Genomic DNA, 18,277 nt, shown 5'->3' with positions numbered 1-18,277 from the left:
CTATTTAAAAGATTTTCTTCTAATCCTACATAACAATTTTCGTATTTACAAGTTCATAATTAATTTTTATTTATTTATTCTATTTCATGTTTGTCCTGATGCAATGGCTAAAATTAGGGTTGCCTGCACAAGACTGGCAACTTGCAGAAGACTTACCCATGTGGTGGTGATGGGCTCACCAGTGACATAATGATGTTGCTGGCACTGCCCTGCCATCACTCCTGTGTATCTGAAAGTGATGTCAGCATGTTGCCAGGAGGCGCTCTAGCAATTGGTTTGCTCAAATGCTAGAGCATCCCTGACAATGTGCTGACACCCCTTCCAGGCACACTAGGAGTGATGTCAGTGTTTCAGGATACTGACAGTTGCCTACCATTTTTCTCCTGCTGCCCAGCTGAGCAGTGGTAAGAAGTATTCGCTGGCTGCGGGGAATTCACCGCAACCAGTGGGAACCTGGTAACTTTGGCTAATATGATAAAAATGTGATTGTTACAAAGATTCAAACAGGAATTTTCTTTGAAGCAAGGAAGTAGATGAGTTTAAGTTTACTAATGAACACTGAATGTTGTAACTTTGAGTCACACTTGAACACTAAATCATAGTGCAGAAGATCTGCAAGATGATTAACAGTACTTTCTTATATTGCTGTTATAACAGAATAGGCTGACTGGTTGTCTAAAAGGGGGAGCGCTTGCTGCCTGGACCAGGATTGATCAGGCCTCAGTCCAAGAAGAGGCAACAGGATGCTGGTTTGTAGCAAACCCCTAAAATCGCCAGTCTCACACTCACTGCAGTATAGTCACAAAGATTTGTTGAACTACACAAGATAGGAAAGGGGGAGAGAGACAGAGCACAAGACACTGGCCTGGATTTTACTCAGGTTCCTATACATGTGCAGAAGTTAACTAGAGCTAGCCCAGAAGCTGTGGTGTAGAAGGAGAAATGCTATATCAGCTTAAGCTGATGTCCTAGGAGAAGAAAGCCACCCAGAACAAAGGTTGTATTCACTCTTATACCCCATCTCTTGATTGACCTACATTGTCTGGGGCCAGGGGCTGCCCCTGTCTCTGAGGAAGATGCTTGCTAGACATTGTGTGTAGTGTTGCTTTTGACACTTATTGATAAGAAAATCAAGGCATTCCTGTTCTTCCCTTTATCTATGGGTTTCTTGAAGACTTGCTGAAGCCTGGAAGATATGAACTGTGCTAAAGCTTCCATGACATAACTCTCACAGGCATCTATAACTTTGGGTTATTATTGATAAGCATCTCTCAGGCCTACATTCCAGTTCTTTTCTGTTCTCTGGAACTGTCTCTTACTGACTCCAGAGAAACATGTAGGGACAAAAAATGGCTGCACATTGGTTTGGGTCAGTGGGAGTCAGTTCATGGTCCAAGAGCTGCCTCTAACAATATTACTATCCCAAGCAGAGTTATGCCCAGGCAAGCCTGATCTCACCAGATTGTGGAAGTTAAGCAGGGTTGGCTTTTTCAGTAATTGGATGGGAGACCTCCAAAGAAGACCAGAGTCTTTATGCAGAGGCAGGCAATGGCAAAACAGATCTGATAGTCTGAAGCCTTGAAAACCCTATAAAGTTGCGTAAGTCGGCTTCTTCTTGACAGCATTTTCCACCACCATCATGTTGCCCAAATTGGGGGGGGTCTCCTTGTGAGTTGGGGGAATTAGCATTTAAGAAGACGCCGTGAGAGAGGGGACGGGAGAATCTTCACCTATGTATACCAGGATTGTTCCCTTAGAGAACTCACAAACAAGCAGATGTTCTACAGGAAAGTTTTCTTTATTAACAGAGCAGTAAAAGGCAAACACACAGAAAATCACACACAGCATACACACAGAGCTAACTAGGAAAACAGTGAGGAAATGGGAATGCGGTTTCAGGGAAAGTGTGACATTTGCCAGTCTCAGAGGGAAGGAGGAGGTTCACGAAGGAGCAGCAAAATGACAAGCGCTTCACAGGGAGAAGAAGCCCAATCAAGTGGGGGTATGTGAGTAGGACACACACACACTGAGCCCAGTTATAGGGCGGAATGTACCCTGAAACAAAACTCACATCTTGTGTGTAAAGGGTTCGTGGCTAATTGCCTTACAGAGCTGATGGTTAAGTGGTTCGGGTGCAAATCAGTGCTCTTCTGGTTGAATCCCACTTCTGCCATGACCTCAGTAGGTGGCCTTGGGTAAGCCACTCCTCTCAGCCCCACCTCCCCAGCTGTATTGGGGAGATAATAATAACACTGTTCACTGCTCTGGGTGGGGCACTAATCTGTCTAGAAAAGTGGTATATAAGTGCCATCATCATCATAGAAACAAGCCTCAGAAATCTGAGATGGTGTTAAGTGCCCTTCTTCTCCACTGTCTGAAAATAAGTGTGTGTAATGGAGGTGATTCCTTCTCCATTGAGGTGATTCCTTCTCCATTCTTTTGACAGTGGAAAAATATGTAGGTCAAGCAGTTACATAACATGGGCTTTCAGATACTGTGCCTGCTTGTTTGAAGTGCATGGTGGGTAGGAGGGGCAGCTGTGCCTGCCATTGCACAATGCTCATCATGGCCATGCAGTGAATGTCTAAACTGGGCTAGGTGGCTAGGATATTGTGTTTATTGTAATGCTGTGTCTTTTAGCATAGAAAATTTCCTTGGTTATTCTGGTGAATAATCATATTTTGCTATGCACAAAACAACTAGATTGCTTTAACCTTCTTTCCTTTTTTTCTCTTTGGCCTTCCAGTGGAAAAGACATAGTAGATCCAAGCCTTAAACCCCAGGTGAATTCCCTTAGAATCCCAAATTTGGTAAAGAAAGTTATGGCCAAAATCATTAAACCATGGGTGAGTTTGGTAACTCTTTAGGATTACAATACTAATCTTGCTTTCTTCTGCATTATTAAATAATGTTTTTGGAAGATGTTAGAAAATTGTATATGGGTAACCAACAGTCACTACTTGTGGATAAGGGTGATCTGGTGCATTATATACGTAAACTATCAAAAAGCGTTTGACAAGGTATGTCCCCAAAGACTCTTGAGTAAGCTTAGCTGTCATAAGATAAGAAGACTGGTCTCCTTATAGATTAAAAACTGTTAAACAACAGGAAGTGGCGGGTAGGAATAAATGGACAGTTCTTGCAATGCAGGGAATTGAGCCGTAGGGTCTCACAAGGACTGGTACTGGAACTGAAGCTATTTAATTTGTTCATAAATGACTTGGAATTGGGTAGTAAGAAGTGTAGTGGCCAAGTTTACAGGTGATATCAAATTATTCTGGATAGTGAAAACTGCAGCAGATTGTGAAGAGCTCCAGGAATATCTCTGTAAATTGGGTGAGTATGAAACAGCATGGCAAATGAAGTTCAGTCTTGGTAAGCTTAAAGTGAGGCACATGGGAACAAAAAACCCTACTTTCAGTACCTGCTGATGGGCTCTAAACTGGCTGAAACCAAGATTGAAATAGATCATGGGGCTATAGTGGATAGCTCATTGAAAATGTCAATCCAGCATGCAGCAGCGGTAAAAAAGGTGAATTCCATACTGGAGATTAATAGGAAAGGAATTGAGAATAAAACAGCCAATATTGGAATGCCTTTGTATAGAGCAATGGTGCACCAAATTTTGAAATATTATGTACAGTTCTGTTCATTATAGCTCAAAACTGGTACTGCAGAACTGGAAAAAGTATAGAAGAGGGCAACCAAGATAATCAAGGGATTAGATTACCTTTTTCATAAGGAAAGGTAAAGACTCTCGTATTTTGCAGTTTAGAAAAAAGAAAGCTAAGGGAGGATGTGACAGAGCTTTATAAAATTTTGCATGGGGTGTAGAAAGTGGATAGACAGAACTTTGTCTCTCTCCCCCATAATATTAGAACCCAGGAGCACCCAATGAAGTTGATGGGCAATAGGTACAGGACAGACATAAGGAAATACTACTTTACTCAGAAAATAATTAAATTGTGGAATTCACTGCTAGTAGATGTAGTGAAGGCCACAAGAAGATATGGCTTTAAAAAGAGGTTAAAATGATTTGTGATGGAGAGGTCCATCAGAGGCTACTAGCCATTGGAAGTAGAGGGACTGTCACATTCAGAGATGGCAAACTTCTGAATACCAGTGCCAGGAGGCCATCTCAGAGGAGGGCCTTGGCATCTATGCTCTGTTGACCCTCTAGGGCAACTGGTTGGCCACTGTATGAAACAGGATGCTGGACTAGATGGAATGTTGGTCTGATCCAAAAGAGCTCCTCATACATTCTTATATGAATCTCAAAATATATTATTGATTTCTTGCACTGTGGTCCTATGGAATCTTATTTAAAGTTATTTTGCCACATTCTGGAGTTTAGCTGTTTTTCTTAAACACATATACTTTCTTATCAGTTAGTCTGATTCTTGAGTTTTCTTCAATTATTTACCTGAATAATGGAATGGAGGAGGGAAGGCAATATGACATAACCTGATTTCATCAGATCTCACAAGCTAAGCAGGGTCAGTACTTGAATGGAAGACCACCGAGGACGATTCTTCAGAGGAAGACACTGGCAAACCACCTCTGCTTCTCACTTGCCTTGAAAGCCCCCTTGCTGGGGCTGCCATAAGTTGAGTGTGACTTGAGAGCTCTTTACACACATGTGCAAGAATGAAAACTGCCCTTCCTTATGTAAGAAGGCATTTTGTTGAAGGCGGATCACATTTATGAAAAGTAGAGGGGTGTAGACTTTAGGGTCAGAAAGACTGTGTTAAGTGAGAAGAGACTATTGGAATTTCTGTAGAAACTGAGAACAGAAGACCAGTCAGCTGACTTGCAGAAAAAGTTCTGTCACCCAGCTGTTTTTACAAGCCAGTGAGAGATAAAGTGTTGGACTAGGATATGGGAGACTCAGAGCGGAACCACAAGTGACGCCTGACACAGGTTGGACACTAGGCAGCTTCCCTCAAGTTTTGATGGGAAATGTAGGCATCCTGGTCTTGCAGCTTGACTCTCTGACTGCTGTCCAATGGACTTTTCAACTGTCACTTGTCCAACATTCCGCCAAGCTGCCTACATTTCCCATCAAAACTTGAGGGAAGCTGGCAAGTGTCCAACCTGTGTCAGGCGTCACTTGTGGTCCTGCTCTCAGATTCAAATTCCCACTCTGCCATAGAAGCTCAATGGGCGACCTTGGAACATTCACACTCTTTCAACCTAACCTTATATCACAGGGTTGTTGTGAGGATAAAATGGAAGAAAGGAGAATGATCTAAGCCACTTTATGCCCCCATTGAGAAGAAAGGTGAGGTATAAATGAAGTAAATAATAAGTATTACAATATCTGTTTACATGAGGCAATCTTGCATCCGTATGTGCACATATAAGATTCCAGGTCTAAATTCTTAAATTTAGGTTTTCTAGAATTCTGGCTGGGTTCTGCTGATCTGGTCAGCTTCATGTTATATCATATTTGGGTCATGTTGGCAACGAGTTGACTTTAGATTCCAGTGTGACTGGCTGATATCCAACTATGATGGACTCCCCCTTCACTCCCCACACTGTGAGGCAGATTTTCTTGTCAAAATTCAGTTTACCTGCTTTTGCTGAACAGTCCCAAGTAGAGTGTCAATCTTTGTGGTTTGAAAGTCTGTTGATCCCACCCTCAGATATAATTTTGGCTTTTTAGCCAACTTGAAGGGGAGAAGCAGGAGCCCTCTTCCTTTTTGTTGGAAATGGCACTGGATAATGTTCAAAAGGAAATAACTTTATTTAGCAGGCAGGGGTTGAATAAGTGTAGTCAGAGAATGAAAGTGCTGAGATAAAATTTTGTTGTTAGTATAGAATACACTTTGAGTAACAGGCAAAATAGTTTCCTTGAAGCTTAGTTTCTTATATTCTTGGTTCTTACTAGTGACAGGTGTTTTACTTATTACTTTAGTTACAGCAACAATGGTTCTTCACAGTTTCCTATGATAGCTCACATTTCCTGAAGTTAGTTAAAAACTGTTTTCTCATCAGCAGTCTTGGGGTCCTCTACTTCTTTTGGCTTGAAAGGGAGTCTAACCTACTACCAAATCACTTTTGCCAAAATACACTCACAGTTATATGGTGTCTGTGTCAAATGGGCTTCAGCTTCTGCTGATATTTATATTACGGATTCTTAAATAGAATTTTTCTTCAGGACAGTGATGTTCCAGTTAAGGCAAAAGTTTTCTCCTCCCTCAATCCAAAGGGGAACCTTTCTGACCTTCCTTGTCAGAGTCACTCACCAACTTTCTATGAACAATCCTGTCAGAAATCAACTGTCAGCCCTTCAGCTGGGTTCTATCAATCAGGAAGAACAGTCTGTCATTAAAGTTAACTCTTTTCCTCCCAGCTTCCTGATTTCCACATCTAGAAAACCTGCTTTCAACTGCAGTCCATCACACCAATAAATATCCATATCGCATAAGTATTAGCCAGGGTGAAGTCAGTGTTTTTGCAACTAGGATAGCTACCCTGGAAAGACATTGATCTTTATGTTCTCTGAATTGGAGCTCCTCAACATTTATCTGCACAGAACAGAGACCAGTAGATGAGCTTTCTGTTGGGAATCTGGAAACTGTCATATTTGTGTTACATTACTTTTAATTATTTTACATGAATGTTTTCTCTAGTTCTGTTTTGGAAATTTGTAAAAACTAAAAAGTAGGCTATATACATTCCTAAATAAATAATTTTTTAATCATTGTGCAAATGCCTCTTGTCCCTAGCCATACTGCAAGGTTGGAGGCTGGATGTAATTGAAGAATCCACATTGCAATGCTTTCAAATGTTTTATTTTCTTGTGACCAGGAAAAAACAGCTAGAGGATTTAAGTGCAAATTTTTAAAACCTACCTTTGCTTTCACAATAGGAAAATGAACTATAAGGGGATGAGCCATGAAATCAATGTGGTAAAGAGTAAGACTACACAGGGAGAGAAAGCGTCGAGGGGTGAATGCAAAAACAAGGGAATTTACAATTACTGTTTTATGAGATGACAGTAATGAAGATTTGTACATTAGGATGGGAATACTGAAGGTAGCTAAGGTAGATGATAGTGATGATATGGCAGGGCAGCCATGTGGGATGAAATTTTGTTGATGGGAGGGAAGTTGAGGTGTGGAATGTTGACATGGGCAGAGAGGGTAGAATGTAAATAAAGATAGTGGCTAGAATAAAGCAATAAAGTGGATATATTGATCATGGTTCAAAAGGGAGTAGAATGCCTCCGGAGTGGAGAGAACTGTAGAGTAATGTCTTGAGATAGAATTTTAGTTAGTAATGGACTGTAAAGGATGGTTATGTGAAAATAGCTTGAGGTACACTTATGTATTTCTTTCAGTATTAATTACAATATTACAAAAATGGGGTGTGTTGTAATTATAGTAATTAATATGAAAATGAAACAAATTCCTTACTTACACAGCCTATAATGAAAGAATCCCATGATTTTCTTTCATTTTGTTCAGGAGCTTTTGTTTCTGCTAATGAAGACATATAAAACTCTGTTCCTTAAGGGGAAAATCCAAAATCATATGTTAGCTTCTTGTTAGTGATGTTTACGCTCTCCTTCCCTCTCTCGGTCATGTCAAGTGCAGTGGGTAAGACTAATAATCTAAGTTTTGGAGTTTTTAAAAAGTTCTTTGGACCTCCCTTTATTGTTTGTGGATAAGCCCTTGTTCTAATAATGAAATTAAGAGTCTAGATTTCTACCTATTTTTGTTTTCACTTCAGTTTCCGCGATTCGCCAACCATCTGGATGCATTGTGTGGAGTGAGGTAAGAAGCTCAGTATGTTGCCCACCAGCATCTCAGGCAAAAGGAAATGAGAGGGTAAACATGGAGTGTGCGCCAGTGTCCCCGGGGCCAGCTGTGGCCTGCCACCTTAGTATTTTTCTACAAATCTACAGAAGCAGGCCCCTTGCAGGATGATATAAGTAACTTTGAGTAGAGTTTTCAGTGTCACTGAGCAATATTCCAGCCCCAATAATTAACTCGAAGTTAGTCAGCAGTGGTGGGCTGGTTTATTTCTTACATTGCTCCAGGTATTAATATAACAATGTCGGATAAAGTTTTGAAAATTAGGGGCACTTGGGATGTGGTGTGAAACTACAGTGGGAATCTCTTATGTTCTGTGGGACTTTAATGTTCTAAAGTATAGACCAAACTTTAATATAAAGTATATCTGGCAATCCTTGTCTAATGTTTTATGCATACACTTTTGTTACCTATCCAGCAGAATGGCAATCTGTCATTTTAATATATTTGACAGATATATGTTGTTTATTGTAGATCTGTACAGTCCCTGTGGGAGCAGCATGACAAAGTGAAGGTAACTTTTTTTAATGGAATGCAATTGACTGGGAAAACAAAGCTTAATCTGTACCAAGAAAGAAAATAAGAAAATGGTACTGAGAAAGCAAAGCAGGAGCTGAGACACATGAATTTCTCTTCAAAGAGCTGCATTTAGTTTCAATAAGGTCAAGATTGCTTCTTCTCCTGGCTGTGAATTATTATGTCCATAGTGTGTCCAGCCTGTGCGAATTTTGCACCATAAAAACCCAAAACTCAGTTACATAAACTTTAAACCTGCAAGAAAATGCACATTTTTGACAAATGAAGAATGGACTTAAGTTGCATAATTGTTGTTTAGCTCTCACTGGAAACATTTCTTATAAGCAAAACTGGGGTACAAGAGCTGCTAGACTAAATTCATGAGGCCCTCTGGGCCATGCTTTTTCTTCAAGTGTCACTCGGCTTACACCATACACCACAGTGGAGAACCAAGCCCCCAGGCTATGTTTTAATGGGCATTGAGATGTAGAATTGGCTTTGTGTATCCTAAACATGAACATAGGTATTAAACAAAATTTTGCAGAAAACCAATGGCAATTGGTAGTAATGTTAGCAGAACTCTGTGTATACTGGCCTTGGAAACCATGGACTTTCTAAGGTTCATTGCTTAGATGAAAGAAGAGGATGTATTTCCACATGAACCCTAAAAATACACTGAGCAGTTTTTCCCCACATCCCCCTCCATAACTCTTACCCCTGAAAGGTCACCCCTGAAATCTCAGGGATCCACACAGAGGCATAGCCCTGAGGACTAGTGGACTGGAGCAAAGATGAACAAGGGGATTAAATTGCCCTCTCCCCTTCAGAGGAACTGCATGTGCAGAACAGGAAGAAAGAGCAATTTCAGCTCTTTCTTCAGCTCCTGGGACAGGTGCAACTATTTCTCCATGTGGTTCCCACAACTGATCTCCCACAGCCAGAAACAGCTGCAGCAATGGACAGGAACACAGAAGATCTACACCTTCTGCAGAGATAGTGGTAGGGACCGCCCAGTCAACAGATGGCATGCTGCTCAATATCCTTTCACCTGTCCATTCAATCCCTGTGCTTTCTCTCTGTTGGACAGGCTGAAGATAAGATGTGGGCATGTTGACTGAATTTGTACAAGCTTGAAACTATAATTAGCAGACCTTGTTATGTTGAGGATGATAATGGAGTTGGGGCTTCCATCTTCTAGGGGATTCAGCTCCTGTGATCATTCTGGCTTACAGCCTTGGTATGCACTTGAGTTTTGGCTGCACCTGGATGACTATACCTTTCTCTCAGATTCAATGCTAGTTTTTGTGATTCAGCTCTTCTTTTCAGTGCGACTCTAGTAGAACGGACTTTGCGTATAGTCAGTCCTTGATAATAGTTCTGTAGCTTTAGCAATCAGCGCAGCTTCCATTCTGTAATCTTGCTCAGATATCTGTAGTGCTTTTATCATAGTTTCTGCACTCATTGACAGGTGTAGGTTACGAGTAGACAGGGGCACGAACCGCATTACGAACCAAAAAAAACCCACGAACTGCCTGTTCGTCTGTTCGCGAACCAGCGGTTCGTGAGTGTCCATGGCCAATGAACCAGTGTTCGTTGGAAAGCCCGGTTCATTGCGTTTGCCCGCGGTTCATGAAGCCAGACAGTCAGGCACCATCAATCAATTCCCTTGGAAACGGAGCTGGGGGAATGCCTGAACTCTGTCTGCACTCCTTCTGTCGCCCTGGAAGCCCAGCTTACCTTGATCGGCAGGTCTTCCTTCCAACCATGGAGCTGCAACTTGATTACAATTGGTTACATGGGAGAAGACACCCCGGGGGGGGAGGGAGGGGGAAGGGTGGTGTTCTGTAGCCATGGGCACTCCAATCTCATCCCTACAAACTCTGATAGGCAGTTCTGACGGCCAACCCCTTGTACACTGGGCCAACGTCAACTGGTGGCTCTAATTGTATCGAATGGGAGTTTCCTGGGGGCCTTGGATTGGAGAAGGTATGACTCCAAGATCCCTGTTGCAATATTGACCAAACTTGGATGCTGGTTGGAGGAGAGCCTGCTAAACACTCCCTGGGAATATGACCTCTCAAAGTCCAACAGGGGCTGTTCTGATGCCCACAAACCATGAACCTCAAACCAGTTCGTCAGCGGGAAAAGTTCATTTTGGTTCATTAGTTCGGGTTCGTTGGTGGTACCAAACCACGAACCGCTGGTTCATTAAATTTTTTGGGTTCGTGCCCATGTCTAGTTACGAGTCCATGAAGCCTTAAACGGCCTAGGCCCTGAGAAGCTCCCTTAAATGTGTGTTAATCCTCTTTTCTGCACTCACTGAGAGCATAAATGATTTGCTTTCAATTGAGACATCCTACGTAGCTCATTGATGAAAGAGAAGCAAAACAACCAAGACATGCATTTGATGGTGGTTGGAGGTGAATTCAATAATGTTCTCCTCAGATAGGAACCCCTGCAGCGTTTCAAGGAATGTAACTAAATTGTGCCAGATCTTTCTAATTGTTGCATTTCACAATCAGGTTTATCGTCAGAAGTTTATTGATGAATGGAGGAAGTGTAAGTTAGATGTTGTCCTATGTCCAGTTCTGGGTCCTGCCTTCACTCTTAGATACCCTGGAAAGCTACTGGGTAAGTCTCATGTTCTGGGTACATTGTTGAAAGCTGGATATGTACCATGTTATTTAGCGCTATGACTTTTATGAACATCAAGTAATGGATTTGAATTTGGGTTTCTTCTGAAACTGAATCTGTTCTGCCAGTCTATGGCAGTTTTCACACACCTGTAAACCCTCTGGAAAATCAGGCAAAACTCACTGCATGACGACGTCTTCATAGCATGATTTCCCATTTAATGGCATGATGACATCAGAAATTGCACTATGAAGATGCCGTCGTGCTGAATTTTGCACGCTTTCCAGAGCTTATAGGTGTTTGAAAATGGCCTATATGGCAGACCAAGTGGAAACATAACTGTAAATTGACAAAGCAGCTACTGTTTACAATTCCAAGTTCACTGGCATTGGTTGTCATGAGGGTCAGTCTAGGCTTGACACTGAGACATCCACGAGCAGATCTCCTGTGGGGACTTTTAAAAGCAAGTAGCTGCACAGTGTGATAGATGTTTTAATCCTTTTCTCCCACAACATTTCCCCAGCCTCTGTTGGCCACCTTGGTCCTGCTGTTTATCCAGTGAGGGAAACATGCAGATATATAACTTTCTTTGTGGAGGGAGCTTTTTGTATTCAGTCATGGAAGCCCCAGCCTACACTAAGCAGTTCAGATTTATTACTACAGTGATAACTAGGTTCTAGTCCCACCCTTTTAAAGCTTCTCAGGCCACGTGAATCTTCGGCATGAAATGCATGAGGATCTCTACTTCTGTGGTGCTCATACTACTCTGCATTCTTTGTCTTTGGCCCTTGCTCTACCATGTTTTTTCCTCTTAACCTGCATCTTCCCTCTTGTAGTATCGTTACTAGTTCTGGATTCATAGTCCGTATTTATCTATCTGATCCAGTTACAAGTTGGCCTTGGAATAGATATTCTACAAGATTTTTTAAATCATGCCTCTTGATCTGTACTTGCAGGACCTCAGGTATAATTCAGAAACATACTTTATAAATCAGGTCCTGAAAGGAGAAGATTGACAGAATAATTGACCTCCTTTTATGCTGAATGTTGTACATAGATGGTGAAATTCCAGTTAGGAGGGCATTTTTACTAGGGATTCTGCTGAGTTTGATCTGCTGTGGAAGAGTCAGGAAGTGTGGTTGTGAATGAGTAGGGCAGAATGAACAATTCAGTGTTGAAGGAGCAGGAGAAGATGACTGCAGGAGGGGAAAGGAACATTGCTGGAAATGATCAGAGAGAAAGAAAAGGACAAAGAAGAGCTAAGTACAATTGACACAAGGATTTTTTTGCCATCCTGAATTGCCCATTTGCAAAAAAACAAAAAAAAACAAGCAAAAGAAGCTGCTGCCCATGCTCATAAGCCTGTGTTAACAATTGTCTAGCGAAGCCAAGAAATTGTGGCGAGTACTGAAACAATGCCAAGGCTGAAATTTTGGTGGGCTTCAAACTCTTTCTAAAATCATTAATTTTCCACTTGTACTGGAAAGACGTAGAGAAAGATGGCAAGTCCTACTGCAGTCATGTTGGTAGATGACTTTTATTGTGGTTTGTTCTCGGATTTTACCATAGCTCTATTGTTCATGTTCTCTGTCTCAGCTGCTGTCTCATCTACCATGTTATACAATGTCTTGAACTTTCCTGCTGGAGTTGTGCCAGTCACCACAGTGTCAGAGGATGATGAAGAAGAGTTGCAGCAGTATCAAGGACAGTATGGTGATCCCTGGGACAAGAAACTGAAAAAGGTCTGCTTCAGTGACTTCTTACACTTCAGAATTTGAAATTTGATGTCAGAGTGTACAGCCCTCAAATTTGGCACTTGATTTTCAGAAATGGATTTTGTTATAATTCATTTAACTGAAATAGGCAAGTTTCAAATTTTGTAGAGAATATAAAATCTTGTAACTAATCTAAACATGGCAAAATTTGCACATTTTCTGTCAAATGCCGACTGCAGGTCAGAGCGTTACTGTATTGCTGCTACCCTATGATTGTACCAAAGTAACATTTAGTTGAAGCACATGTGATGTCACCATGCTTAGTTGTTTCCTAATGACAAGGGAAGTATTTGACGTAATATGACAGAATGTTAATGGGAGATACAGGGAAGAGATGATACATGGTGCAGAATCTGCAAGGGCTTGAAAAGGGCACCTCCATTCCCCCTGTAGCCTCCTCCCCACACTATTTTCTTTTTCCCTCCTCCTGGCAGCCTCCATAGCCTCACTTTCCCCTGCTTCTTTCTCTCTTTCCCACCCATCCAACTTTTAACTCTCCCCCCTCTTCAATTATATTTTTACTACATTTACACCCCACCTTTCTCCACAATGGGGACCCAAAGCATCATTCTCTTCTATTGTATCTTCACAACAACTCTCTGAGGTAGGTTAGCCAGAGTGGGAGGCTCAAAGTTACCCCATGAGCTTCCATGGCAACCCTGGGATTCCCAGATCCTAGTTTGAAACTCTAAGTAGTACACCACACTGGCTGTTGAAGGGTGGCTGCTATTGAACAGTTGCAAGCCAGTTATTGAACAGTTGCACCCAGGCCTGGGTGAACAGTTGCACCCAGGCCTGGGTGAATCAAGCAGGTTGCATGATAGCACATTACCTGGTGATGCCACCAAGCTTAGTCCGGATGCATCTTGCCTCAAAGGCAAAGACAGCTCTGGAAAGGGCCCTGCACCCTCCCCCTGCCTTTTACTGACAAGAAATCAAGGCTTCAAGTGGCAATACTGTTGTAGTTGCCTAGCAACAGCCATACAGAATATTTGTTTCTTAAAGTTACAGGCACTACTTACAGTGTTTGGGTATTTTTTAACCCCACAGTGTGTATTTTTTTTAGGTTTCAGATTTTTCTGCAAACCTGGACCTTTTTTCAGGTTTGTAGAAAGATCTATCTTGTCTGTTCATGGTTCCAATCTCTGGATTTAAGTATACACAGTTCTGGCTGCATTAAGAATTAGATAATATTGATTTGCCGAGAGGATATTTGAAAAACAATCACCATCAACATTTACAAAGACTATTATGCTTTCGGAGCAAATTTGTTTTAATTCCAGAATAGAATGTTATGGGTGGTAAGTTCTGTTCTTAGGTGACTTGAGATGACCTCTGTTGTTCTAATAAGAAAATCCGGAATTGCATTTATTTTACCACATATAGGAGACCAAGTTACAGATTATTTAGTCAAGAGATGCAGTCCTTAATCTACCTCCAAAAAACCTGCTGCTGTTGCTTGAATTCACCTTTAAAATTAAGGAAGGGGATATTGTTGGCGGTCATAACCACCCCCATAATAATAGAAGGCTTATGGATATGCCATGAACCCCTTCTCTGAATGTACTTCCAGCTAGAGATGGGCATGAATAGGAAAAACCTGAACCGTGTGGTTCATGGTTCGTCGCATTTCACGAACCACAAACTTTCACAAACCTGCCCCAGTTTGCGAACTGCTTCATTTAGTTTGTGAAAACACCACATCCAGGCCAGTAAATCGTCACTTCCGGGTCAGCAGATGGTCTGCAGGAAGTCCGTCCCCTGTTGCCTAGGAAACTGATCAGCGCCACGCTGTCTGCAGTGACGAACCAAAAAACGAACCAAATGAACCAGCCTAAAGTTTGTGGCGGTTCGTCAGAAAATGGGCTCTGACAAACCACCGGTTCGCAAACCACGAACTGGCCCAGTTCGTCACAAACTTTGGTTCGTATTTCGGTTCATGCCCATCTCTACTTCCAGCACTAAAACTACTGCCCAAGCAGGCAGAAAAACATGGAAGCTATTGTCCAAGCAGGCAGAAAAACATGGCTGCTGCTGCCCAAGCAGGAAGCCAGATCCCACCTAGGAGATGGAATGTGCAAACATGGGGAGAAACAGGCGAGGCCAGTTTGACCCCCTCCCTTGCCCCAGAGGCGCGCTAAGGATCCTGATACAATGGGGCTTTTCCAGAGTTCCTGAATTAATCAATGCATCCCACCCCAGAGATCTTACCTTAACCACTCCCCTCTTCTTAAGCGATTTAAAGGACTGATAGCCTCACCCACCCCCTCGTGGGTCATCAGTCATAATTTGATAACTTTAATTCCACCCAGGAAGACTTAATCAAATTGTCATAATGCTTTGTTACACCCCAGAGATGGTTTACCAGCATCTTGTTCCACTTTGGGGGCGGTTTGCCAGTTCTTTGTCTCGCCCCAGAAACAACTTCACAATCCTTTATTCCACCCTGGGACCAACCACTCAAGTCTTTGTTTTTGGGGTAGAAGGTGCAATCTTGCCCCAAAATAGGATCAATGGTATAAAGTAGGATGCCCCTGAGCCCCAAACTGTGTGCATGCTTGGATCCAGCATTCCATCCTGGAACCTCTGTTCAAGTCCCTTCCACCTTGAAGGCTGCTCAATGCTGCTTCTCTCTTTCTCTCGGACATCTGGATAGGTAAATATTACCTGAACCCTCAAACTCTATCCAACTTTCACCACTGCTTTCTAGTTAGCTCTGGATGCATGTTGTGTGTGTATGCTATTGATTCTTGTTATCTTCAATAAAAAACCCTTTTGATTGAACATCTTTCTGTTTATTGAAGGAGTTCTGTAGTTGGGACAATCCCCATATACATAGACTAAAAGATACCTAAGTTACCCTTCCTCTCACTAATTCTCCTTGCTGCTAATTTCCCCCAACTCACTAGGAGGCCCCTTTGGGTAAAATATCATGCCTGGATTATTTAAATAACAGCCTTATTTAATCCATCCTGGTTGATTAGTGTTGCATGTTTACTCCACATGTATAAAATATATGATATTTTTATTATTTATTGTGTCTTTTGTATTTGACACTACCTTTTAGCATTGATCCCAAGAGAGCAGGTATATATAGAGCTGTATGCATGCTTACATACACACTCCTTTTCCCCTGGTAGCAAAAATCTGCACAGCAGTCTCTTCTGCTTCAGCTAGCTTTAAGCTACTATGAAAGGACAGCCTACATTTCTAAAAGTGTGACCCTGTTGATGTTTGCTTAGGAATTAAGCCCCATTGACCACAATGGAATTTACTGTAGACTAAGCATGGAGAGAATGAGGCTGCATGGTTTTTACAAGGCTGGGACACAGGCCCTGAACATTCGTGGTAACTCTCCTCTTTGCATGTCTCTTGCAGGCTGTGGAAGGTGCAGTGGGGCTTCCTGTGGCTGTGCAGTGTGTGGCTTTACCATGGCAGGAGGAATTATGCCTTCGATTCATGAAAGAGGTAGAGACGCTGTCCTGTGAGAGGAGAGGGAAGAAGGCCGTATGAATTTGGCATAGGAGGCAATTTGTCTTGAATGGATACAGTTGTACAGTATGAATTGTCATTCAATGTTGTTTTGAAAAAAACACAAAAGAAAAGCATTCCTTTGGCTCCTGCATGCTTTGTGCTTTTCCCTACTCTTATTGAAACATTTGCTTTTTACAGCTCACCAGCCAGCATGTTAACACTTTTGTACATCAGCTGGTTCTCAAAAAAGTGATAAATGCCACACCACATCAATAAGAGGCAATGTTTGTTCCCCTATCAATCTTTTTTTCTATCAGTAAGGAGGGATCGCACAACCCACCCTCACAGTCTTAAATGAATCAGTTAACAGAAGCTCATCCTATCCAAAGCTAGCAACACAATCCCTTTGAGAACACCATCCTTTCTAATCACTATCAAATCCATTTTATCTGAATTTAGCTCTAGCTTGTTTTCCCAGGCATTGGCCGACACCAAAGACTGCCACTTCTGGTGGTTTGGATAATGAAATTATATAATTGGATGTCATTATATTGATGACACTGGTACCCTACATTTGAGATGATTTCATTTAGCAACCTGCCCAATACTGAAAGTTATCAGCAAGAAAATGGAGCCTTGTGAAACACTGCAAAATAGAACTCACAACTGAGGATTCTTTATGCTCAGTGATGACTCTTTGTCTGTGTCCTGACAGAAATGACTGAAGCCATTCAGGACAGTTACCCTGACATTCCCACTCGAAAAAAAACAATGTAACAGAGCTGAGTGGTCTACAGTCTCAAGGCTGATGCTGGATCAAGAAAGACCAAACAGGCATTTCCTTTGTCTGTCTGCAAGTGGAAATGGTCCACTACGGCAGCAAATGTCTCTCTGTTTTTTAAAAAAAGGCCTGAAGCTTGACTGAAAAGGAGTCAAGGGCAGGCATGTCAGGAATCCTGCCACAACATGCTCCATCACTTTCATTGAAAATCTCCTCTGCCTAGAGAAGACTTTTTCCATAAAGGCCACATCTAAACTAGAGTCTAAAGACACATCTAAACTAGAGTGAACATTCATAAGAGAAAGAAAGCCATTAGTAACTCTCCCATGGAAATCCAAGAGACACAAATGTGCTTAGCTTGGCTTGGGTTCTATTGTATTGTCCTATGGCCACTTTAATTCAATACAGCTTGGATCCTGCCAGAGGGAGGAGGGCTCTTCTGGGCCCTGAAAGAACTCTGCTGGTGAGCAGGTGACCTGTGTGTGCAAAAGCCAGGCTAGATGGGTCTGCAGTTAGGAGGGGGAATTGGACAAGAATGTACCTCCTTCCTCTTGCAACTGCAGAAAAACTAGAAGGATCCAACTCTACAGGCTGTTGTCCCTCCTGAAAATTAATGTGAAAATCAGAAACTTGACTAAACGCAGCTCCTTACACTGTAATCATATCTTTGCTGACCTTAAAAATGAATGTCTGCCATTCATGGGCCTCAAGACAGCATCCATAGATTCCAGGAAACCTTCCCATCCAAACACTGGCTAGACCTAGACATGCTTAGTTTCCACTAAGTTGCTGTATCATGTGCCTTCCAATCATGCGCTGGGATCCTAACAGTATGTAACTTAGTCGTTATAACTTTATCATTTTACATGTGGCTATAAAAAGCACAAGTTATTTTCAGCAATATACTGCTTGCTCTTGTGATTGTATTTGCTCTAACTTTAATGAAATGCATTAGTAACCGACATTTGCAATGATCCAAACACATAAGAAGGGTGTATAGCATACTGCTCCATTCCTAGCCCATTTCAACATCAACATGGGTAGCAAATTGGAAAGTTATGCATGCAGAATGTGTATGTGTGAGAATTGTAGATGCATGGGCTTTGTGCACAAAAATATCATCAACCAAAGGAGACCAGGTGATGATGCCCATGGGTGTTGTCCTGATTTCCATCCCCCATACTGATGTGTAAAAAGGACCACACTCTGGGCAATGTATATACGAATATTCCACAAGATATACACGGAAAAACACATTCCTTGCATGGTGGTTGGTT

General features: G+C 42.0%; 1 protein-coding gene across 1 annotated transcript in view; it reads left to right on the top strand.

Moving 5' to 3' along the window:
• LOC129330054 (vitamin D3 hydroxylase-associated protein-like) overlaps nucleotides 1-17,840 on the top strand; it is a 32,647-nt gene extending 14,807 nt beyond the window's left edge. The window contains exons 11-16 of the mRNA XM_054979912.1: nucleotides 2,747-2,846; nucleotides 7,738-7,781; nucleotides 8,295-8,334; nucleotides 10,859-10,967; nucleotides 12,567-12,712; nucleotides 16,124-17,840. Of these exons, the coding sequence (XP_054835887.1) occupies nucleotides 2,747-2,846; nucleotides 7,738-7,781; nucleotides 8,295-8,334; nucleotides 10,859-10,967; nucleotides 12,567-12,712; nucleotides 16,124-16,258 (574 nt within the window). The 3' untranslated portion in view covers nucleotides 16,259-17,840. The remainder of the gene's footprint in view (nucleotides 1-2,746; nucleotides 2,847-7,737; nucleotides 7,782-8,294; nucleotides 8,335-10,858; nucleotides 10,968-12,566; nucleotides 12,713-16,123) is intronic.
• The last annotated feature ends 437 nt before the right edge of the window (nucleotides 17,841-18,277 follow it).

This window comes from Eublepharis macularius, chromosome 5 (genome assembly GCF_028583425.1).
Source record: "Eublepharis macularius isolate TG4126 chromosome 5, MPM_Emac_v1.0, whole genome shotgun sequence".
Lineage (NCBI taxonomy): Eukaryota > Metazoa > Chordata > Lepidosauria > Squamata > Eublepharidae > Eublepharis > Eublepharis macularius.
The sequence above is the reverse complement of the archived record's forward strand: the minus strand, read 5'-3'. Positions and strand labels throughout refer to the sequence as shown.